The following is a 25,542-nucleotide window of genomic DNA, read 5'->3' as shown; positions in this document are numbered from 1 at the left end:
AATAAAAAAAAAAAAAAAAAAAAAAAAAAGGATATCCTACATTTTATGTTACAGTGGAGAATAAAATTGATGATCACAGCATTCCCATTCCTTTATAATCCTTGATTCTATTTAACTAAAATAATGGAAATTTAAGATGATTATTTAGAAGATCAACTTATTCTCTTTTACTGAATTATAAAATATTTCTTCAGAAACTGACTAAAATGACTAATACTTTGCAATGTTTAAATGGTCAAATAATTTTTCAATACTTATTGAGTATAACTACCTTACTTGACAGTAATTCTTGTCTTTTAGACCCTGAAATGTAAGATCAAGTAATTTTCACAATGATTAGTACGTTTTTCCATCCTGAATTCCACATAATACAAGCACAGTTTGAAACATTACTATTAGAAACATTAATGAAACAGGTTTCTATTTAGCCACATTTTTAATCACACTACTAGGATGAGCTAAGCAGATACAAATTGCAATTGAGGATAACAAAAGAAAACAATCTGGCCTTTTCTACCAGCCAAACCAAAATATTTTGCTTAGTAGTGAATCTGTAGTGACAATGCACACACACACACTTTTTTCAGCTGAATCCTTTTTTTCATAACATCACAAAAAATTCTCCTTTAATAATGGGGATCCCGCTACCAGAAACAACTCAAGAGAAATAGAATTTTTAAAAGAAATCTGAACTAAACAGATTTTACTTTCCTAGCTTTTGAAATTATGCTTAACAATTCCAAACTTTGAAAATACCTGGGAAGCATGTTTCCATTAGAGGGTTTTTTTTTTGTCTAAATCTTAGAAAAGAAATTATTAAGCAGGTCTGTCTAATGTGATGTTTATAAACTTCTAGTTCTTCAAAATATTCATACTTCTGTTCTCCAAACTGTTTCAAATACTCCAACAGTTGATTTATAAATAATCTTTGATTTCAAATTCTTAGATTTGCTACAACGTTTGTAAATATTTTCCCCCACCATTTCTGACCATTGAAGAAAGAAGAATAATTACCCCTTCAGGATTATATTTTGCTAACACACCACTGCCATGGAATTCTTCTAAAACATCCTTAATTTTCTTGGTGGAATCTGGATGAAGAATAAAGAGAGAGAAAATGAAAATGCAGAAAACTGATTTACATAATATGAACTGTAATTAAAGAAACATCAACCAAACTACTAGTAGTTTTTCTCAATGGATACTAGCAATTTTCTCTAGCTGTAAAAGAGCTGTGGACACAAAGAAAATGAGAACATACTACACCCTCTCACCAAATACTGTAAAAATCAGCAAGTATACACAAAATATTCAGAAATAAACACTCTTTAACCCTCAGAAATAAACACTCTTTAGCTCTTTGACTACTGTTAAGTAGAACATTTCTGAAGGAGTTGTTTGCAAGGACTATTTCAAGTCACTTTTCTTGTCCTTGAAACCTGAGTCATCTACAGAACGTAAACATATTAAATGCTACTAAATCTCCTCTGGCGCAGCTGTCAGTGAGTAGAGGAACTGTCAGAGGAGCCAAACAATATCAAGATAAAGGGGAAACTTGAAGAAAAAAAAAATCTTTTTTTCTCTAGGTAACAGTAACTCTAGGACAACTTTTGTCTAACAATTGTGCAAAATCCCTGCGGTTCAGAAGCACATAGGTCCAACCTTTTCCATTTGTTTTTGTCTTTCTGCAGAGTAACAAAACACGTTAGCCACTATGTAAAACCCTTAAACTCAGATTCACTTGGAATACTTCATGCACATAACCACCTCAAATATCTCAATAATACAACAAAAATAATTGTAACTGATTTTTTTCTTTAAGATTCAGAGTGCATAATGGTCAAATGTGCATAACAGCCACAACACTGAAGTAAACCATGAACCAGTAATGAGTAGCATATGCATTCCATAAGAAAACAGGTAAATTTAATGGTTGTACATTTATTTCTACAACAAAACCTGGAAAGAAAGGAGAGAACCAAAGAGTACACCAAGACAGGACTATCACATGAGCCATTGGTTAGACACTTAAAAACTACAAACAATAGGACCTAATCTTACTGATTTTTTTTAATTATATCAACAAAACGTAGCATTGTATAGTTCTTAAAAGTTCAAGAAATTCAGCACCTTCAACCTGACTCTAAAAAGTACATTTAGTAAATTATGTGACCTGGAATGAGAAAATGTAGCAGCAAAGGATTTGAAAAATAGCTTTGTAACAGTTCATAACAGCTATAAACAGGACACACCATTAAAATTCAATTTTAAGAGGTGTTGAAGGAGTTCTTTCCCTTCCACCCTCATACACAGTTTAGATTGTATTAAGAATTACTTTTCCCAATGTTTGTCATTTTATGGAATCTTCTTAAGTGAAAACACCGAAGACTATGTGTGGGCTCAACAGAATGGTTTATTTTCACTAATCAGATGTGTTTCAATGTTACCATCAACTGTAAGTAATGGAGTTTAGGTGGTCTCACAGGCAGTCACGACAAATATTACTTGACAGAGTACGGAGTCATCAGTAGTCATTGCTGTGTCATTTGAAATACAGAAAATCATTACAATTTCATGTGAAATAAAGACAAAAAAAAACTATAGGAAAGAATAAATCAGTATGTTAAATTTTATTAACTGTAATTAGAAACTGATGGGTTAAATATTTGCTGATTAGGACAAGTAAGCAAACTGATAACTGAAAAAATATTTTTTACTTGGTCTTTATTATTTCAATATGATTTTCAGTAATCATATACATGGTTGTATATAAAAAACATTGCATCTAATGAGAATGAAGTCAGTAACTATGAAAGCAGCAGTGTGAGATGAGCAGATATATGACAGAGGTGAGTGAACCTCATCCTAAAAAAAGGATTTTTCTGAACTTTGCAGGAAAGAGGTTGAACACATCAAATAGAAAGACAGCAAGATCTCCTTACACACCTTTTATCATCCAAAGAAAATAATAAATAAATAAAATAGAAATGGCCCACTTTCTAGTGGTTTTAAAACAGTGTCTTGAGGTTTCTCTCAGCAATGACCGTGCTTCTTTCATTTCATATTTTGCCAGGTAAGGTTATTAATCTTTAAAGTAGTGTTATGACTATGCAACTGTAATTAAAACCAAAAACCTGTGTCATGTTACTTATTAAAAATAAATCTTTGCTTTTAATTTTGTTCATACTCTTCTTAGTCAAGTATCATTAAGACAGAAAATATTCTCTATTCCAGCAACAACACAACTATTCACCCTTTTTTGCGCATAAGCTTAAAGCAGTCACATCCAAAAAAGCACAGCTAATTCCATCCTTGAAATCAATGGAGTCTTTCAAGAAAAAAGGGCTTGCAGATTTTGCTTTGGTTGCCCCAGTAAAACTCTCCAAGATATTTCCACATTTTGCACAGGAGCTGTACTTATTATGAGTACCATGACATACATTTCACAGCCAAGGCAGAACCATTTTTCCCAATCTTTTGTTCACAGTCATTCAATCATTTTTTCAGTTCATGTGACAGTATCCAAAATAACATGAATAGAGATCTTTTAAAATTCTCAAAATGACATATCGATATTTTAAGTCAAATGCCAACTGACAATCTTCTGCATGCGTACTCTTCAACAGTGCTGACATTCCTCAGAAAAATTAATTCTCCTACCTCAGCCTCTAGCATGCAAACTAATATTAGGAACATGTTCCATCTTTAATAAGTTGACCTAAAGGGATATGAAGAATAAAATAATTTTCAAGTTTCACTCTTATTTGGGGATCATGTTTAAAAAAAAAAAAACAAACCTCTAAAAAAAAAAAAAAAATCAAGAGGAGGAACACAAGAGGCATTGTCTTGTAAAGCTCTATGCCAAAAAAAAGTGAGAAACTCCCATCAAAATGTTCTCAGTTCTAATTAAAAAAAAAAAAAAAAAAGTTGAGTACATGTTTTCCATCAAAAATAGACAAAGACCTCCAGAAAATATACACAGAAATAAGTAGAAATTTTTCCTGACTTTTCTTCCCAAGTTTCCTAACTAGGAAATAACAGTGCCATGGGTCCCATTAGTTTATTTAGTCAGATCCAAATCATCTGCATACTCACTGGAAAATGGTGGTGTAAACTCAAGTGTTAAACCAGAACCCATGTTCTCACTGTTACCTGTAAGTACAGATGTTCTGCATAATTTAGCAATTTACCACTTTGTGAGCAGTCTCAGTAAATTCATAAGCACCACTCATGTTAAAATACAAATCCATACAAATATGGATTACTCTTATCTGTTCTTAAAATCAAGGACAAATTCTTTCTTTGTCTAAGCTCTACATAAGAGAGGCAGTTTCTAAATAGCATATAGCCTGTCAACTGCAGTGATTAAATCCCATCTTATCTGCAAAGCTATAGCAGGCACAGTATGAATTTCATGTAGCATTTAAAATGAAGTTTGTTTCATGAAACATATTACTTCTTTTTGTTCTCACAATTTTATTATTTTTACTCCCCACTAGCCCAGTGCTTTGGGCATTCACTCAAAATATGAAAGACCTTCAATTCTCTCCTCTGCCTGAATGGATTTAAATTCTCTTATCATTCAACCCATCCTCTGTTGCAATTTAGATAGAATGCAGCAGTGTTCATTTAGCCAAGGGAGTGGAAAGAGAAAAAAGGACTGTGACCCAGGAATTAGAGCTTTCCTTGGATGAGGTGAGACATGGCTTCCCACCTCATGCTCCATCGAATTTGCAACAGAACAAACAGGCTAGACATAGTATGGAATGCTGCTAACTGCAAAGCTACTACCAGTACATGGCAGAAAAGTACCTGGATTCCGCACAGTGCTGCGGAAATTCTATTTTAAAATAAAAACTCAAAAATAATATAGATGAGACTTGGGCTAATGTTGTATTGTTTCAGAAAAAAAGGCAAAACAATTTCAATAATGACACTAGACATAATAAACCTGCACAGGAAACAGTAAAAGTGCCAAAGTATCTTGATTTTTCCTTAAGTGTCTTTCAGCCCTAACAAAGATACTTTTTATAACTGAAGACAAATTTACATACTAAGTTCAAAACCATTTAAGATTTAGCCCACATTAAAAATTATGATTCATTTTTAAAAATGACTCAACTTTAGATGAGGAAGACTGAGCACATAGTTGAGACTGGAATTTGGTGTACCATTTCTGCCATAATCAGAAAACACAAAACAGAAGGAAAGCTTGCCCAGATCACACACTTTGTCTATATTTTCTCCCCATCCATCCCAGAAAAACCCTTGAAAATGATTTTTTCTTTAAAAAAAGGTGAGATAAAAAAAAAAAATATCAGACTTATAAGACAACTTATGTAAAACTCAGCTTATATAAGACAACTTACATAAAACAAAAAAGGGAAATAAGCACTAGAAAACAATGAGTGATTTATGAGTAATTCCCTTATAAATCTAGATGTTATTCAATCTCAACAGAAACTCATAATAACCTGCATACTTTTTAGACTATAACTATTGTAACACCTACCATAAAAAGTAGAGTAATAACCACTTTCTACCTTTATTTCCCTTTTGTTAACTTTATACAATATGAAAAACATCACAGGAATGCAAAGTCCTACCATGGCCAAGTTCAGAATTTATATACAGAAGCTCCAGAGCTATTTTTCTATATATCTTATGTTTGAAAAACAAACAAACAAAAAAGATGCAACCTTCAATGCACAATTTTCTGCATGCCATCAAAGCTTAGCTCAAACTCAAAAGCCCTGCTTGATAGATAAACCAACGAGAAGCATGGGGAGAAACCCAGCACTCTGTTGACATTGCAATTTTTATACAGGTTCTTATTCTTCTATGTTTTTTTTTCTTTCTTTTGTGGATGCAACCATACAAAAAAAATCTCTGTGTGTATATATATAAATTCATACACATAGCTTTTTTTCCTTTTACATAGTTTATTTTATTCAGAGAACTGGATAATGCTTTTGCTCAAGCTATAGCTATGCATAATCTAAAGCTTTACTGGTCTAGAAACACCAGTATGTTAAAAAGGCCAAGCCTGCCAACAAACCTGTATGCAGCACCAAAGGGTAAAAACTGTTCGCCTTCCAACACAAAAGGTTGTTGCAGTAAAAACATGGTTTACTCAGTCTTGCAGCATGTCTGCATTGGTAAGAGATGCCTGATGGTTGACACTGAACTACCAGAAAGCAGTAGCTTACATGTTCTACGCTTCCTGTACATATAGCTGCACACTCACTGGCAAAGCTCTTTTAATATAGCTCACGCCTTGGTTTTGGTTTGCGACTTGTAAGTGGTCATTTGATGCAAATTTCACAAAAGAAACAAACATTTAAAACCTTAAGTAGGATAAACACTCTATTTTGATTTTCTTGTAAACACAATTTAAAACCTATTGTGGCCTTGAAAAAAGTGGCCAGGCTATGAAAACAATCACTGTGCAGTGGTCTAAAGGAGACCTCCCCTCCCTCGTTGCTACCAATGGTTTAGGTAACACTCCTTAAACTGAAGAATTTGAGTGACTACACCCTCCTTCAAATCACATTCCCACTGAATACTGTGACAATTAGGAAAAAGCGTCTTAGAAACGCAGGCAGAGTTGGATTGTTCTAAAGAAATACAGTGGCAAGTGACTTCCACAACGGGGAATGGAGTAGGTGGAAAGAGACAGGTGAGGAAGGTGGGAACAGCAGTTCCTGCTGCAAAGGACAACCTCTTCCTCCTGACACTGGATGCAGGACCTGCCTCTTCACCCATCCTCCCTGTTGGGGCCTGGCCTCATATGGAGGAAGACAGATCATTCTACCCATTGTTATGTAACAATATGATACTTGCGCATACAAAGACTTTTGAAAAAAGCAATACTGACCGCAAGCAATACTGACTGACAGCACATCTTTAGTCCACATTAATAAAAAATGTCCACCAAATCCCACTTCCCCACACCAGATGTTCAAATGGAAGCATCAGCAAACAACAGGGATTTGGGCAGGAGTAAGGGGAAGCTTAATTTTTGTTTGTTAGGGGGATTAACTTTGAAAGTAAGAAATAAATAAAGGACAAAGCCATACTTGAGGACTTGAGCGAGGAACTGAAGGTAATTCCTTGACTAATTAAAAACATTTTGACAAGAAATAATCATCTTTTAGTTTTTAAAATAACTACAGCTAACTTACTCGAGCTTCTTTTGGAATCCTTTGCCTCCTGACTTTCAGAAAATTAAGGCTGAAACAGTTTGAAAGATCCTCAGAGCACATCTCAGAGCAAGGCTCAGGGTGTCAGGGTGCTTCAAGGGCTGGGGTCTCCCTGGGGCCAGGACCCCACGGCTGCCCCGGGCCACCAGGGCCTGTCACACCGCTAGAGCCGAGAGCAGGGCAAGGCCAGGGGACAGCCCCAGGCCCGGGCACTGGCACCTCCTTGGGGATGGAGCAAGCCCAAGGATTTCGGACCATGGGTGGGCCCGACCCTGGGAAGCTGGAGGCCAGCCCTGCTGTAGTGTTGCCAGGGCAGGGCTGGCCAGTCCCTGGGGGCTGCCATGGTGTCCTGGGCCATAGGCAGGGTCTGGGAACCTTGGGAGGGGCCGGGCAGGGACAGTCAGGCCTGGCAGTACCCTCAGGGCTCAGTGGCAGTGTTCCCTTACCCTAAATTTATGAGGCGAGAAAGCCGTAATATGGCAAGTCATTCTAATAGCTTCAAAATGCAGTATTTGTGCATGTAGTTAGTATGCCAAACTTGAGAAACAGCTTGTCCTGAGACCAGCAGGAGGAGACACCTCAGAAGACCTCTCCAGCTCTTAGATTCCATCACCTTGCTTGAGCCTGAAAACTAATACAGACCTTCAGCAAGTAACTTTGTTGGCTCCTTCTTTCCCTTTTCTCATTTCCTGCTTATTTCTAGCTGGTCACAATATCTGATACATAGGCTGCCAGCTCGTAACTTTTCCAGTTAGAGTGATGATGAAACCATTCTCTATTAAATTAAGGAAGTAATACTATTGACAACATATTTCATATTTCACCTCAAACACTAACTCTTAAGCACTAATTTCCTAATAGCAATCAAATGGGTTTGCCTTGAAATTTAGCATGTAGTATTCCTCATGTTAAGCAGAAACAGGGAATTAGCTTTATAAGTTTGAGCATTTAACCTAAACATTAATTATGGCTTCAAAAACTATTGAACAGATATATGAACATAGGTTATATTCTCACGTACCTATAAACACCAGTCCATAAAAAAGTAAGTTCTTTTTGCAGTTATAAAAACAAGTAGCTGAAAGAAATGAAGTAAAAAGGGTGCACGATTGCACATGTGTAAATTAAAATATTTTGCATACTCTGTCAGAAATTAGAAATATTTTGAAACTATCAAGCACTGTAGTACTGTTATTGTATACTGTTATTTTGGCATGCACAAAATGCTCTTGTTGCCTGATTAGATAATAGTTTTGGAGACTCCACATGATGTAGTTATATATACACTGTCTACGTATGATGTTGCCAAGCCCTTGCATTTTAGTTTATACATACATGCAGATACACATATATATTCAAGTTGATTAATTCAGATCTATTTTTGCAATTGGTAAGATATTACCTGATGTAACATCAAATCTCCACAAAAATTAGCTTAAGGTGGCCACATACAGTGTGGGGAAGGGGAAAAAAAAAAAAAAGCCTCCACTACATTCTATTTATCTTTGCACAGCATAAGCAGATTTGTCTGCTTGGGGCATTACACGATATTTTGTATTTGTTAAAATTGTGCTCCAGTTTACATAATAAGAAATTGCCTGAAGGTTCATTACTCAATACTCCTGATTAAAAAAACAAACAAAACCCAACTCATTATTGCTTATGTAAAGCCTCTCCAATTTCTATTTTCTTTCTAGAGGGTTTTTAAGTTTGTGTGTGTTGCAAGTGTTGACACTGCAACAGCAGTTGTAATTTTCCACCATTTCTGCTAAGAATCTTGCCATAATTTCATTTTGGATATAATATTTGAGTACTTACAGTATTACAGGTGTTGAGTCTGTGGAAATATTAATATCATAGAAAGTTTAAAGTTAGTCACTGAAAAAATAACAGCTGTGTTGTCCATAGGAATAAGCTGCTAAGTAGACATCTGCCTAGGCATCACAGCCTGATACAAAGATTGTTTTCACTCTGATACTCACACTTTCAGCTACCCTGTAAAGCTGCTGAAAAAGTGTACTGCTAAATAGACAGAATTTAAAAAGAGAACTCAAAGAAAGAAGGCTGCAGACTAAGCAGTAAAAAGCAAAAGTGTCAATTCCAGTTCAAGATCTAACTTAATATTGTTCTCCTAATGCCCAAGAAGTTGAAGTTTAATGAAATAAAAGACTGATAAGAGCAAACAAGTTTGTCTTATTTGTGTATGAGGAAGACTGGGAGTTTTCCTATTTCTATTACTATAGCAAAGCAACTCAGAACTTACACCTTCACACATTAACTAAGGCCAATGTATGATCATTTACCTTACCAATCGCCATTGCAAAGCTATCCCGGGAAGTCTGCTTTATGTTCATTGCTCTGAGAAATAAGTATGTTTCAAGTACTACTTCCATAAATCTTCCAGTTGTAGAGTTTAAAACTTAAAAAATTCTGTTTCCATCTAAGCCAGTTCTGTGTTCAAGTTCAGTACACTTAAACAGGTCTTTTACAGCATTGCTATATCAAGTATTTATTTTGTCAGCATTAAATACTTTCTCCTATTAATTAACTGCTTTGTCTCATTAATATCTTAAGAGACTTTACGGACAATATTGACTCAAACAGACAATACTTGTGAAACAGAGAGTATAGGAGAGAGGTACTACACATAAACATCAAGGAAAGGAAAGCTCTTAAGATCGGTTTATGCTCCTGGAGAGCTGTGTGTGGAACACACACACTTGCTTGCTGCATTTCAAATCATTTCACTTTCACTAGAAATACACTAGACCTGAATTCTGTATCTGCCTTAGTTTGAAGGGATTTAATCTTCCACTTTTCCAATTTAAGATCAAAGCTGGAATACGGTAATTCTTTGCTCATTCCAGGATTCCAAAGAGACAGCAAGCAAGAATAAACCTTATAATATAGTCCATTAATAATGGAAGCATTAAACCCTACTACCATGACTATTTGTGATTTTATCCAATGACATTTTAATATTAAAAAGCACTCCTTGGAGAGGGACACTCCACAGAAGGCTGCATTCTCATGGAAACTTACCTTGCACGGTAACAACCTTATTCAGATAAGTAGCTCCCTCAAGCAAATGTCTAGAGCTCTCTAATCATCCTAAACAATAGCCACTTAACTACATAATTTAAGCAGTTTAATACATTTGGCTTAGTTGCCCTCTACAGGCCTAGAAGCCAAAGCCCATTTGCTCTCTTAAGCTTTATTTCTTTCTCTGTTACCAATTTCTGGAATTCCTTATTCAACTGATAAACAAAAAAGTATATACAATCTCAGCCATCTTTGTTCTAGTCCCTCAGAAATATCTTTAATCCTAAAATTATCCTATAATCAGTCTTCCATTTTCTCTAATCTTATTTCCCAGGATAGATGTTTGCTCTTTTATGTGCTACCACTAATTAACAGTTTTTGTGTGACAGATATAGCAGTACACAGGTTGTTTTAAAACTTGCCTGTTCAGCCCTATAAGCTTATCTCCTTGTCTTTGAAAGAAGAACCACCATATTTTACATTAAGGAAATGCAAAATGGACTGCTTTCAACAAATCTGAGTTATAGAAAAGACGGACCTTTATACAAAAGAAATTGTCTTGAGAAAGGAATGAGAAGTACTACAGATCTAAACTGATTTTTTGCCTTAAAACACTGATGATGGACTGCTGGATAAATAGACTAGAATGAACAAAGATGTCATTATGAAGACATCATGTGAAAAGGATGAAGTAGTGTCATAAAATAAACCTAGCATCCAACAAAGCAAAATTCCAATCAAATAAACTAGGAAAAATGCAGATTATACTACAAATGCATGTAGTTTAACTGAGTGAAGGGTAAAACAAAGTTCTATGAATTCTGAATATGTGTACAGTAAAAGCGCTTCTTACCTAGAAGACTACAAAGAACTATGACAAATAAGATAAAGAACTTGTTAAATAAGTACAAAACTTTCAGTTAAGTTGTGTTAACTTGGGGTTTATTCCTAATATTTCCAAGAGAGAATATCATCTTAAATACATTTCTAACATTCACAACAGTCTTTTTAGCCATCAATTAGTGATTGATGCAATTTACTTGGACATTTATCCAACAGTTTGGATCAGGAGTGGAACCAGTCCAACAAATTTTATTATTATAAAAAATATTTTATTAAAGATATTTCTATTGTCTTTGTTTCGAACACTATTGCATAACATGCTCACATCCATAAAAGTCTACTGAAAATATAAAGCTACGGAGGTTGCTATAATGATGAATTCAAGTTTTCAGGACTTTTGCCATGGCCTAGTAGGATAGGAATCTTTCAAATAAAACATGGCAGTGTCTGTTTTTCCTTTAACAACATGGCACAGCAGATTCCATTTACAGCAGTAACTGTTGCTAAGTTACCTTAGAGACTTTACTAGACACATACCCAATATCAGTACCAGCATCTTTTTATTATCCTTTCCAGTTCTCAAAAAAATCCTCTATTAAAGTCACTAGAATATCATCCTTTTACAGTTTAAATGACAGCGTACAGCAAATCAAGTCTTTCTCCACTTTGAATTTTTCAGAATAAGATCTTAAAAACAATGACTGAAAAATTTTGGTGACAACAACAAACAAACAACAGGATCTTTCATAAGAACACATTCCCACTGCCTAATTGCCACACCTATTAACCATTTGGCTTTCTCACCTCAGTGAAGTCTAAGCAGATCTTTCTAAATGGACTGGAAAGCTTCATCCTACAGGTCATTACCAAATATATTGCAAAGGTCTCTACCAAGGGAAGGTTTTGTCTACTGCAAAGTCAGAAGTTGCAACTCTGGCTCTTTTATGCATACTGAAATGACTGGGTGTAGAGATAAAAGTACAGTTGCATCAGCGCAGACCTGTTTCACAGATTTGAAAAGTATACTGACTTCTTCTATATCAAAAATGTTCAGGTACCAAAATTAGCTAAATTAAGCCAGTTCCTTTAAAGGTGAGACAATCACAATTTGACTATAATGTGAGCATATTCTAAGTTAGTTTCACCTTCATTTACTTATATCATCAAACTTTTAGTACCTTTCTCCTCTATGGAAACATGTAGCCCTATGATAGGTCTATTAAAAAATGGCACAGTACATACAGAAAGATCTTAAAGAGCATATATTGTACCAATTTATTCCATGTTAGCACCCACTACGGACAGTTACTGTAAGTGCAATACTGATTAAATCACTGATTTTTATAAAGTCATTTTGTCATTTACCTGTCATTGTGGTTAGAACATCTTTTAGCAATTTCTGGCAGGTTCACCAAAAATTTCCTCACTGAAATCTGTTTCCAAATCACAAATGAGTTCTCCATCTTCGGTTAGGTCTTTCCTTAAATCATCCCTGCCACAAATCCTGCCAATAATCATTACACTTTGGAGCAAGAATCATTTACTTTGCCAATCCATAGTATTACAGCTTAAGAAAAAAAAATAGGAAGGAGATAAACAGATCAACTTACTAAAACATCTTTTCTGTCACATACACTTCAAACTACACTGATATGCCCCTAAACTAAACTCAATGCATACTTAGGGAAAAAAAAAAAGATAAATGTCTATTTACTGTAACCTTAATATGTTTTATTAACATATTTTACATATATATATATATATATATATATATATAAAAATTATATAACATTAGGTTTTATAAACATTTAACCATAAAATAAAGGTATTATAACAACATTAAGTTATCTAACCTAGTAACAAAACACCAGTGACGTGACACTGGCATTCATCAACTTAATGATGCCACAGACAAAAGACAACATAACAGTAATGAACTAAGAACACTCCCAGGTCCCAGAATTCAAATTTATAACCCTTCCTAATCCATCCACTTCTACCTCGGTATGCTCACACAAGACAGGTTTGTTTATTTAATTTTATATTGTTCAGTTAGGAAGATTAACAATGATTCTGTCCAGAGCATTTAAGATCAAGATAATTGCAGCAAAGATGATCTGACAGAGCAAAAGCAAGCAGAAAAGACCTGATAAGGAAAGAAGGATGAAGAGTTAATCACCAAAAAGGATAAAAGAAACAAGAGAAGGAAAGGTAGGAAAAGGCAGATGAGACTTCAAAAAAGGAAGACAAAACAGAAGAGGAAAGAAAAGTTGGCTCTTCTGATCTTCTTTCACCTTTCTCTTCTTTTGCTCCTTCATACCTTTTTCCAAGTTGTAACTAATGTATCTTAAAGAGAAAAAGCTCTCCGAAATGTTCTATCACTTACAGATCTTAATTTAGAAGTATGATTTCATAATTTCCCAGGTTTTCAGGGACCTTAAGATCCTGATGATCTAAAAGGAATACCTCCCATTTCAGAATAAAGATATTCCATCACATGCTCTCAATATGAGAGAAAAAAAATTTACAATATTAGATCATTTAGAAATATGAAATTATACTCACAAGCAGAACCCTCACTTTTCCTGAATTTTTGTGTTCATCATTAACTTGCAGCTGAACATTCCAAATGTTCCGTAAGTCTGAATATTAAAATGATCTGAATATAGTAATATGTTAATAAAATAGTTTGATTTAAGCAAAGACAAAGAGGCAAGAGGATGACTGGAAATTCACTTAAAAACCTGGGGAACGGGCTAGCTAAGAGAGCGCTACATTCCAAGTAAAAGCAAGAGCAAATCATCTGTGAACTGTAGGAAAAATTGATGAAAATGAAAGTTGGTCGATTCAGTGTAAGATGAGAATGCAAAGAAAAGCAAAACAAAAGTAGACCAGAACTTTGTCAAAGAATGGTGAAGGAAATGTTTTAGACTCTTCCCTTGTTTTTCAAGCTGGACTCTTCCTTTCCTGTGTTATAATCTGTTTCAGAATTAGAAAAAGCAGAGCATTTAAACACCTCTATTATGAAAATGTTGGTCTAGAACATTTTAACCTAAATCTGTTCTTGAAAAAGACATTGGAAGTCCTGGAGCCTACCAGGCATGCAGTAAATGCAATACACAGTAGACAACATCTTACGAAAAGATCTAAGACATTTAGTCTCAAGGAAAGATAAACTGTAATATTAGTCTATGGGGGTAAACTGAGCAGCGTAAATCTCCTTAAACAATGGTACCACGCCTTATTAGAGCCTATCATATGTTTTAAATACTACTGTATAGACAAACATAAACTAAATGTAAAACCAGAATTTACTGAATGCTATTTAGCAGGTAACATGCTTCCCTAACAAATACAACTGGTCCAAGCTGGGGTGTTCCACTCTTCCTGCAGCCCCAGCCCCAGCATCATATCTTCTTTGTTCATTCTCTTACAATGTAAATTCTCTTAAAAGGTTAATTTTTAGGCTTGGTTAGGGTCTCTGATTAGACATGTAAGAAAACTGTAGCCACATTTAAGCTCAAGTTTTTCACAGAGCATTGACTTGGTTTTGTTCTAACACTATGTGTGTTTAGTAAAATAAAGCTTATCCCAGACTATGTATTTAAAAAAAATGACAGAGAGTAAATTAATTACTAGCTTTCAATATGTATGAGATCATGGCTTCAAGATAAGTCATATAATAAAGACCCAGTCTCATGAAAGTAGTGACGCACAATCCTCTGTACCATTAAGAAATATGCCAGACCCTTGTCAGAGTATCTCAAACTACGTGTCACTCAGATAGCAAACCAGAGAACATATTCGTAAGTCACACTAAAATAAAGAATCTATGATTTATACCCCTTTCTGTGTCTTCTAAAAACCTCTAAATCTGAAAAAAATCCCCACCCAAGATGAGATATGGATATGAATATAAATAAAATGGCTAGACAGGAGGGTAACTTATTTTAGACAACAAAGTAAAGGTTGAAATTTTTGATGCTGCCTTCAGAAATCAGATCATCCAAATCAAAATTCTAAGGCAATACAGAAATTTCTCTTTAATAATTTTACTTATATTTAAAGGTTACATTTAATATAAAACTGTGCAAACTATTTGCTTTAATCCTATCAAAAACCACCTGATAAAATTTTCAGTAATTTCCTTTGTTAAAAAGAAAACCTAATGCTTTCTTAGATAACATATTCCTATAAACCCAAATTAAGATTCTTTGACAACCAGATTTCACTTTTTTTTTCCCAAGTAAAATATTGAAATATTTAATTCTGTAAGCATCCTTCAAAAGGAACACTGCAATGCTTTGTTTCAAAAGAATTTGTTGTTCTGTGTGCCTACAAATGGCACTATTATGTAATGATACTCTGATTAGCTTGTATCAGGCACTAGAGGAATCCTAGAGCTCCTGAAATAAACTGAAAATAGACTCCAGCTGTGCTGCTGCAGCAGTTTACTGCTCATTTCTAGATTAGGAATCTTTACACTACACTGCAAAGTACAGCACAAGCACGTTGCTTCTCTGGGAAATTCCCAAATGTGACAGTCTTTTGTTCTTGTAAGAAGATCCAATTCAGCGCCCACAACACGGATACTGACACAGAGCCCCTTTTGGATCCACACAGGTTCTCTGTTTCACCCGTGAGCATTTACTCCCTTGCCAAATCGGGTCGTAAGGCTGGTCTTAAGCAGAACTGGAGAGCTATTCTCTTGGGGACTGGATGTGTCACTGCTGCAAGAGGATGGTGGAGAGACGAAGTGGGGAGGACGTGAAACCCAGCAGGGAAGGGGTGGAAATGGGGACACCCATCTGAAAGGGGTAGGGGAGACAGTTGCTAACTGCTGCTGAGAGAGTGAATAAGGAGGAGGACAGCCTGCAGGCAGCCGGAGCTTCTCAAAAGCTCAACAAAGCAACATGGTTGCCAATGCTGGACTCACGCTGCATACAGAAAATACACCATTTTCCTGCTATCAGAATTCAAGTAATTCCCTGGAAACTTTAATCATGAATACAACAATGTACATCATATGGAGTTAACTGTAACCACATAAAAGCTGGAAAATCAGAATGAAGGCTTCCCATTCAGCCTGCTGTGTGTCCTGTGAAGGCATTGAGCGCTTTACAAAGATCAAGAATTTACTTCTGTCCAATTCTAAAGAGAACAGCTAGAAGTCAAGTTGTTCAAAAGTTTGCATGCGAATCAGTAGATAATTTAAATACAGAAAAACAACTGCATTTTTAATAAATTATTACTTGTTACCTTTCTGAGAACACAATGAATAAATTCCTCCACTGGAGGAATATGGTATATTTTTTTATTCTCACCTTACATCCTGCCCAGTTCTGTAGCATCTCTTTATTCCAACCCTCACATAAACTCTTGATCATTTAATGCATACTACCTTGCTTCGCATTAAGCTTTTTCTCCTGTCTTTTTTTTATTTTATCCAACATTTCTCCAGTCTTAATAGCTACTGTTTTTTTTATCTGTGCCTCCTACTTATCTTTTACTCCTGACATCTACATATTTACAATCTTCTAATCAAAATAAGCAGCTAATGACAATCAGACCCTAACTACCTCCTTCTTCACTCTCTCCATGTTTGTACTTGATCTGCACCATTTTTTAAGGCCATGGATTCATGTAATTTTAAAAGTCTACAATGTTCTGACTATGATTAAAACCAGAAAGAGATGAAATGGGATGGTCTTTTCTGAAGAAATACTGATAATGAATTAATTTCATAGAAAACAGTGATGCATACCCTGTACAAATTAACACTGTTACAACAAAATTTAATTTTTATAAGTCAGGAAGATTTAAGATTAATTTTCTCAGTTTTTTCAAAACTCCAAAAGCAGACTGCTAAAAAAAAGGTTAGTAGATTTAAGATGTTATTTGAATTTCCAGACCTGCAAATGGAAATGGAGCAGAACATTCTATATTCCCATAAAAAGACTATTAGAATTAATAGTTCGAAAGCATTACTGCATAACATTTCAAAACACAAGTGGATGCCAACCAAAAAAGCAGTCTGAAAAATTTCAGCTCTGGTAGCAGGTTCTAGTGCTATCTACTGATGGTCATTTGGAAAGGGCTGGGAGTACCCACTTTCCAAAACTCCACTGATCACTGAAGTTATGCAGCATAAGCTACTAGATTTTTACCTAAGACTAAACATGTATAGTGAGAAAAAAAAAAAACAACAACAAAACACCAACACCAAAACACACACAACTCTAGTTGTGTATGCACATATAGTATGCAAGGAAACTATTTTTTTTCAGAATTATATGGAAGACTATTACTTACACTAATCTGAAAGCCAGTATCAGGTGAAATTGGGAATCTGTCCTGATGAAGTGTTGTTTCATGAAAGATTAGGACAAGAATTATATTCTCCATAAATATTTATACTAAAAAGTGATTAAGAAAAAATGGATAATGAAAATAATAAAAATCTGCTATGACAAAGGACTTTTTTTCTGCTTTTTGTGAAAGGGATGAAGATGTTTCCCATTTCTTCCACCTGTTTCATTTTTACACAACAATTATCAGTTCACAGTAACTGAACAGGTGATAGAAATGGGAATCATTTGCATCTCTTTCACAAAAGGAGAAAGAAAATGAGGTAGAATCCACTCCTCAAAACAGAATAGGGCATTGAGACAACATTTATGGAAGAGACTGAGCAGATAAACACAGGCATTTAGTAAAACAGTGTAGAAATCAAATCCCAGAGATGCTTCACAATCTGTAAAACAAAGCAGATGATCAACTCTAAGCTAAAGCTAGTTGAGAATTGTGGGTATATGTTTTTTTCTTATTATCACTCTATTTTTGAAAGACAGAGGTATGGGTGTGTGGTTTGTATGAAGCTTGGCCTAAAAACATTAGAATGCAATTACAGACAAGTTCACAGTGATATATTAACAGTCTGAGTAAGAGAAGCACTTATGAGAACTCACCTGCTGTTATATACAGGACTAATCACAATTAAAAGTCCTAACAGTTTACCTTAATCATCACCTCAGAGCACTACACATGATAGTCTCCAGCACTATAATGTGTAGCAATCATTAGCAAATGAACACAACTTCTTTGTCACTGGCACCATGAACAGCAAGCCCATATGAACAGAGCTCTGTGTATCCCTGGTTGCTACTTTATGACTCCTGAAGGGGAAAACCAGGACATGACAAATTCTTTCTGCATGGGACAGAACAACATTCCGTACATGTAAAATCTTGAGTGTGCATTCCTATCCAAAAAAAATTATGGTCATTCCTTACCTTAAATAACATCTTTCAGCATAAAAGCTGAAGTACACATCAACTGGCAAGTTTAACGTAAAAAAAATACAGTGATGTGGTATGGTTATGCAGCTTTATTCAACAGATGTAACAACACTCAATGAGGTCTGACTCAGTTTCAAGCCAAAGACTTTCTGTAGTGCAGAGACCATAATGCTAGTTTCCACTAAAATAATTAAATGGAGATGTGATTATAACTCATTGTGCATAATTATGCAAAATTTGGTATTGCTTTTTATGTCAAGACAGACTCTGAAGAAAGATTTACATATTTGTGCCTGGAACTCTTACAAAACTTTACAGATGCATGCCTCCCAGGGACAGAATGCTAAACTGGAGAGATGGCTGGATTTGTTTGAGGCTTTTTGTTTTGTTTAGGAGGTGGGAGGGGAGTGGGTGTTGTTAGCCAAAGATGCTACACAGGTTTTGTGCCTAGATAACAAAATGGGGATCGAAAAAAAACAAGACAAAAAAAAAAACAAAACTCAGGTTCTTATGAAAGCTTTTAATGGTAGGAAAACCATTAAATTTAAAGTGAACTAAAGGGTACTTTTAAAAATATGAGATTGGATAACTAAGATAAAAATATGAGATTGGATAACTAAGATCCACTGTGTACACAGAGCTGCAAAGTATTTCTCTTAGGAGCAGAGTCAGTATCGGAGAGTTCACAATTTGAAGAGCAGCTCAGTAATCCCCCTACATAATCAGTCATTACATCCCTAGAACTGAATCAGAAGGAAGCACTACTCTGGCACTGGCTTCTGGAAACCTAATTCAGAAAAACTCCAGTGCATGCTATAATTTAAACACATAGTTACACCGGGAAGTATTTTAGAATGTGCTTTTGCACCATTTGGGACAACTTAATTATATTTTGTCATTCTTTCTGTGTGTCCCTTAAACTCCCAGAATCCTCTTAAAAAACTGACAAAATTATAGTGCTACGTACTGTTTAGAGATATCATGGTCCTCTTTGGAGGTATCACACATTAGACCACAGATAAAATAATAAACTTGGACTTGACAAACAATGTGACAAGATTCATTGTGTCTGAAGCAAAACACAAAAATATGATTCTGTACTTGAAACCAAACAAAGGAAAATTATATGGGTCAGTATTCCTTGAACTACTAGCTAATTCCTAATTAACTAACATCTTATATACTAAAATAATTCTGAATGAATAATCATTTCTGATTTATTCTACAATAAGAGAACCTCCAAAGGGTATGTAAGTGGCTTATTTCATATCCCAGTTTGAGTACTTACTTGGATTCACCCTCAACCAAATTAGGTAAATAAGTAGTCAAGCTTTAGAATCAAAAATAATAGCACTTATGCACATTTTCACAGATTTTATTAATAAAGAATTTATAGAAAAACTTCTACAGGGCTCTCTACAGAAGAAAAAATAGTTATCTTAGAGTAATTTAAATCATTGTTACAAGATAAAATCTAACTAGCCACTAACATTCTATTTGAATTCTTTTCCTTCTGTCCCAGGTCATTCCTCTCAATCTCACCATTTTTTAAAAAATATTTATTTATTTATTATAACCAAACACCCAAATGTCAAATAAGAATTTCTAAAAATCAACCTTTAGGTACTAAGCTCTGTTTTGGCTCCTGTCTGATGTTCTGACTCTGAAAGTCTATTTTGATTTTGTCCTAATCATCTTTTTCTGAGATCTGTTCTTCTGTCAGTTTGCTTAAATCACTCAATGCATTACCTATGACTTGTAAAAATAGCATGGAACCATCAATTTTGCTTTTTCAAAAGTTGGTAGACTCCAACTTTATTTTGTTTTCCTATAGTTTAATTTTAAAGTATTTTTATAACTTTTTCCCCTTCAGGACTTTCATCTGTTTCATTCCAGGAAATATGAATCTCATATACTCATGCTGGCAAAATGGTACATTTACCATCTATTTGTAACCTTAGTTCAAAGCTAGAGTAATGTACTTGCCACTCACTCTTTTTCTTTGCAACTCTTCAATCTGCTTTCATCATGTCTAATATAGTTTTGATAATTTCTCAAACTCTTAGAGCCTATACAGCACTGAAGTGCCTCTGTTCATTAAAGCAGACACATACTTAGTGTATAAACTGTCTTCCCATCCTCCTCTCATAACTGTCTAAAATTCAGTATATAGGGTCTTATGCACTATACAGCCTATCCTTCCTTCCAGAGCAGTGATATCAATAATGACTTCCAGGGTCTTTAATCTATCCTGATACAGGTAAGGATGCTAGATTCTGTCCCATCTCCGTAGTGAATTTTAAACATAAATAATGTACTAAAAGTATAAATGGCCCTCTCCCTAAAAAAAACCCAAACAAACAAAAAAAAACCCCAACACAAAACAACAAAAACAACACAAAAAAACCCTACAACCAAACAACAGTTTTAAAGCTATTCGGTATGCCTTCACAAATGAAAATATCTATCTAGTACTAGACCAGTTAATTCTGGTAAATACATTCTTCAGAACAAATTCGCTATCATTACTGCTACAATTAATTTGAGTGTCTCAATAACAAAATATTTATAATATTTTATGTTGAAAATAAAATCAAGAAATTTTTATAAACTATGCAAGAAAATAATATATTAGAATTTATTCACAATTCTGTTTTTAATATTCCATAATGGTTTTAATAAAATTATAAATAATAAACCACATAAAATCTGACAGTTCTAAAAACAAATTTAGCAATCAGTAATGTCCTTAAAAAGCCATTACATTTTGCAATGCAGCCAACAAAACTATGCAGTGACACTCCGTAACACCCACTAAAAATCCTCCAAAGCCACACAAAAAGCAATATATTTTTAGAGCTCGAAAAAACAATTAAAACATACATAATTATAAGCACATTTAAAATTTTTGCTTCTTTTAACTGGCAGAAAACAACGGAGAGAAATGCAATGCAGGGCCCTTCAACACCAACAAATGGCAGAGGGAGAGAAGCCTTCTGACACCATCAGGCAGCCCTAAGCCCACTCTTTTTCAAACAGAGGCCTCCAATTTTTTATTTCAATGTTCAAGAGCCACCTATCTCCTGTTCTCAACAGCAACAAGAATGGTAGTTTTGGCTCTCCTTTCTTCAGAAATCCAGGAGAGGCAGAACAGTGTAAGCATTAATACCAGCAGCAAAGTATTTTTTCCGTGGATGAGCTGGACAAGCAGCTTTCCCTTTCTCTCATCCTGCATATGAATCTTCGCTGGGCTGAGGGGACCTGCCATAAGCTATTGGTTCTCTGAGTTAGAATTCCATAAAAGCGATGAGGGATCATCCCTTCTCTCAGAGCTACTTTTTTCAATTTGTCTGATGAGTCATGGATTCTCATCATTTGAATTACACTTTCAAGCTCTTCTATAGAAACACAAAGACTAAAAATACACGCTTTTAATGAGAGCTGAGATTCTGCCACAGTCACATGGGCCCCCAATTAGTCCCTTCTCCCTTCATTTTGTTTCTTCAAGGCTTGGTGAACTGTAATTCTCTGTTTGTGACATCAGGCTCATTTCCACAGCAACCAACTGAATTATCCCCCAAATCTTTATAATAGGGAATAAGCAATAGGAACTGATGAACTCTTAAGAAACAAAAGCTTCTCACTGTTTACATGAAAATGACCACAGAAACAACCAAACAATAAAAGGAAAGAAATATGAAAGATACATAGAAACACAGGAAATGTAACAAAGACATAATCAATGTTTATACATTTTACAGTGTATAAATACACGCTCAGTAATTTTATAACCATATGTCAGATTTGTAATAACCATAATATGTGCTCAATGTCAGTAACAGCTGATGCTGCAACACTGAGTGTTAATGACTGGCAGCATGTATCTGTGCAGCTTCAATTCCAGAAAGAAATCATTATTTTTGACAGAGGACACAGGAACCAAGGTGAGATGACACCATTTGCCTCTCAGGATTCTAAGAGAGCAGGTATTGCTGCCAGCCACTGCACACCATGGATCCCACAGCCATAGAAAACTGAAAATTAGGGCTTCTATGCTGGACTTGGTATGAACTCTTTAGATTTGCTTCTTGCAATGATCACCTCGAAAATGGAAATGCAGTCATCAACTTTTCCCCTAAAGACTTACTGATAATTCCCTTCTATTGCAACAAAGGAGCAGTATTTGGGAGTCTGACTATATTAAGAACCATGGATCTATCTGCACTTCTAAGAGTTAACACAAGCCCTGATACTATTGGCAGTGCTAGAGCTCTGACTAACTTAATCTTTCCCAGATACCTAAACAGCCACTATGCTCTCAGTGGTAACACCGGAAACTTAGTAACGTAATCTAGAAAATAATATGATTACCCTAAAAATTAAGGTCAAACACTACCCAGTCTGAGCACAACAAATTCACTACCTGTACTGTATTGAACGATTGTGTTTCACTGCTCAGTGAGACTGAGTAAATATTTCAATCTTCTCTAGGTGTTGCAATTATCTTCTCTCCCCCATTCTCCTGGAAGAAGCAGATGTGCGAGATGACTGCATGTAAATCACCATCTTCTGGTGAGGCACCAAGTGCTCCTGATGACAGGACAGCGTCCCATTCATCACACAGCAAGCATGGCCAGTGCCTGTCTAGACTCAAATGGTGAGATTGTAATAACAACAGCCTTTTCTAACAATACTTTATCTCTAGAATCTGGGCTCAGTGCAACTTGGTACTAGCTAAGAGGCTGCATCAATTTTTTTTTTTTTTCTCTAATTCCTCTAACATTTCTTCCATAAGATATCTAAATAGGTACAACACTGACATTTTCACTACCTTTCCTAAAATGGACAAATAAAAGTGTGTCAGCACTGACAAAACTGAGACCATTTTCCCCATAGTAGTTTTGTTACCCCCAAATGAAAGATGCAAGTTCCTGAGCCATCATCATATTTTTGACCCTGTCACTCAATCATTCAGGAATCAGAAACAGCTCTTTAGGACAAGAATTGAAGCTAAAACCAGCTGGTGTTTCAGTGAACTGATCCTACTCTGGACCAGTCTGTTCACATCTTTAAAGATTTTGTATTACAAGTTACTCTAAAGGCCTATTACCTTCTCTATTTTTACTAAACGGACTAAATCTCTTTCTGTTATGATATATGACCTCTTGCTAGCAGTTGACAGTCAACAACATGCAGCAGCAACAGTAGTCTTGCATTTTGTTGGCTATAATCCAACTCCTGAATAAGTCTGGTATTTCTGGGAGCATCCTCTGTTCTGCAGAGGAATAGAGGATCTTATAAACAGCAGAGTTATGTCCCAATTTTGCCATCTGATAGTCAGAAATGCATATAAATTCACTATTTTCTGCTCTTAGAACATGTCGCCATGCAGCTGGCATATAAAGTTTCTTGAATTCATAAGGCAGGGGAGGATCCCTGAAATCAGCTAAGACATGAACTAAGACTACAGTAAGATACTCAAAAAGTCACTCACTGTGACTTGACTTTGTGCCATTACCGCATACAATTCAAACAAAGTTCTAGGAAAGCCATTAGTTCCAAAAAGATTGTTTTAAAGTAGAATATATAGTAGCCTGAGAGGAACTGAAAGGACTCAAATGTATTTGCCTTTGTCATGAAATGAAGTAACTCCTGAATACGTTGGTAGACCCTTTAGTCAAAGGAAGGAGGTCGGCACTTTCTTATGCATTGTCCCTGTCCCTAAATAGCCTGTTGTACCTTGAACAAGTTAGATGCCTTTCTTCAGCATGGGCATGGAAGCAAGAAACAAGTTCTGCATACAGAATCATCAAGGTTGAAAAAGACCTTGAAGATCATTCAGTCCAACCATTAACCAAACACTGACAGTTCCCAACTATACCATATCCCTCAGCACTATGTCAGCCTGACTCAAACACCTCCAGGGATGGGGACTCCACCACCTCCCTGGGAAGCCCATTCCAACACCTAACAAACTGTTCTGTAAAGAAATACTTCCTAATATCTAGTCTAAACCTTCCCTGGCACAACTTGAGGCCATTCCCTCTTGTCCTGTCGCTTATTACTTCAGTAAAGAGACTCATCCCCAGCTCTCTACAACCTCCTTTCAGGTAGCTGTAGAGGGCGATGAGGTCTCCCCTCAGCCTCCTCTTCTCCAGACTATAAACACCCCCAGTTCCCTCAGCCGCTCCCTGTACGACCTGTGCTCCAGACCCTGCACCAGCTCCGTTGCCCTTCTCTGGACACGCTCGAGTCATTCAATGTCCTTTTTGTAGTGAGGGGCCCAAAACTGAACACAGGAATCGAGGGGCGGCCTCACCAGTGCCGAGTACAGGGGTCAGATCCCTTCCCTGTCCCTGCTGGCCACGCTATTGCTGACACAAGCCAGGATGCCATTGGCCTTCTTGGCCACCTGGGCACACTGCTGGCTCCTGTTCAGCCGGCTGTCAATCAACCCCCCCAGGTCCCTCTCTGACTGGCAGCTCTCCAGCCACTCCTCCCCAAGCCTGTAGCGCTGCTGGGGGTTGTTGTGGCCCAAGGGCAGCCCCCGGCATTTGGCGTTATGGAAACTCCTCCAGTTGGCCTCAGCCCATGGCTCCAGCCTGTCCAGGTCTCTCTGCAGAGCCTCCCTACCCTCGAGCAGATCAACACTCCCGCCCAACCTGGTGTCATCTGCAAACTGATTGAGGGTGCACTCGATCCCCTCATCCAGATTATCAATAAAGATGTTAAACAGGAGTGGCCGTGTCATCTGCAAACTGATTGAGGGTGCACTCGATCCCCTCGTCCAGATTATCAATAAAGATGTTAAACAGGAGTGGCCCCAAAACCCAGCCCTGGAGGACACCACTCATGACCGGCTGCCAACTGGATTTAACTCCGTTCACCACAACTCTCGGGGCCCGGCCATCCAGCCAGTTTTTTTACCCAGCAAGGCGTGTGCCCATCCAAGCCATGAGCAGCCAGTTTTGCCAGGAGAATGCTGTGGGAAATGGTGTCAAAGGCCTTTACTAAAGTTGACTGTAGACAACGTCCACAGCCTTTCCCTCATCCAGTAAGCAGGTCGCCCTGGTGCAGGAGGAGATCAGTTTAGTGAAGCAGGACCTGCCTTTCATAAATCCATGCTGACTGGGCCTGACCATCTGGTTGTCCTGCAT

At 36.3% G+C, this 25,542-nt stretch overlaps 1 protein-coding gene across 7 annotated transcripts in view; it reads right to left on the bottom strand.

Annotated features, from left to right (window-relative positions):
- Positions 1 to 25,542, bottom strand: part of DGKB (diacylglycerol kinase beta) — a 358,512-nt gene that overhangs the window by 291,848 nt on the left and 41,122 nt on the right. For all 7 annotated transcript variants that reach the window (XM_026843216.1, XM_026843218.1, XM_026843219.1 and 4 more), the window contains exon 3: positions 1,015 to 1,091. In XM_026843216.1, coding sequence (XP_026699017.1) covers positions 1,015 to 1,091 — 77 coding nt within the window. The remainder of the gene's footprint in view (positions 1 to 1,014; positions 1,092 to 25,542) is intronic.

Source organism: Athene cunicularia (genome assembly GCF_003259725.1).
Source record: "Athene cunicularia isolate RWA chromosome 2 unlocalized genomic scaffold, athCun1 chr2_part1, whole genome shotgun sequence".
NCBI lineage: Eukaryota > Metazoa > Chordata > Aves > Strigiformes > Strigidae > Athene > Athene cunicularia.
The sequence above is the reverse complement of the archived record's forward strand: the minus strand, read 5'-3'. Positions and strand labels throughout refer to the sequence as shown.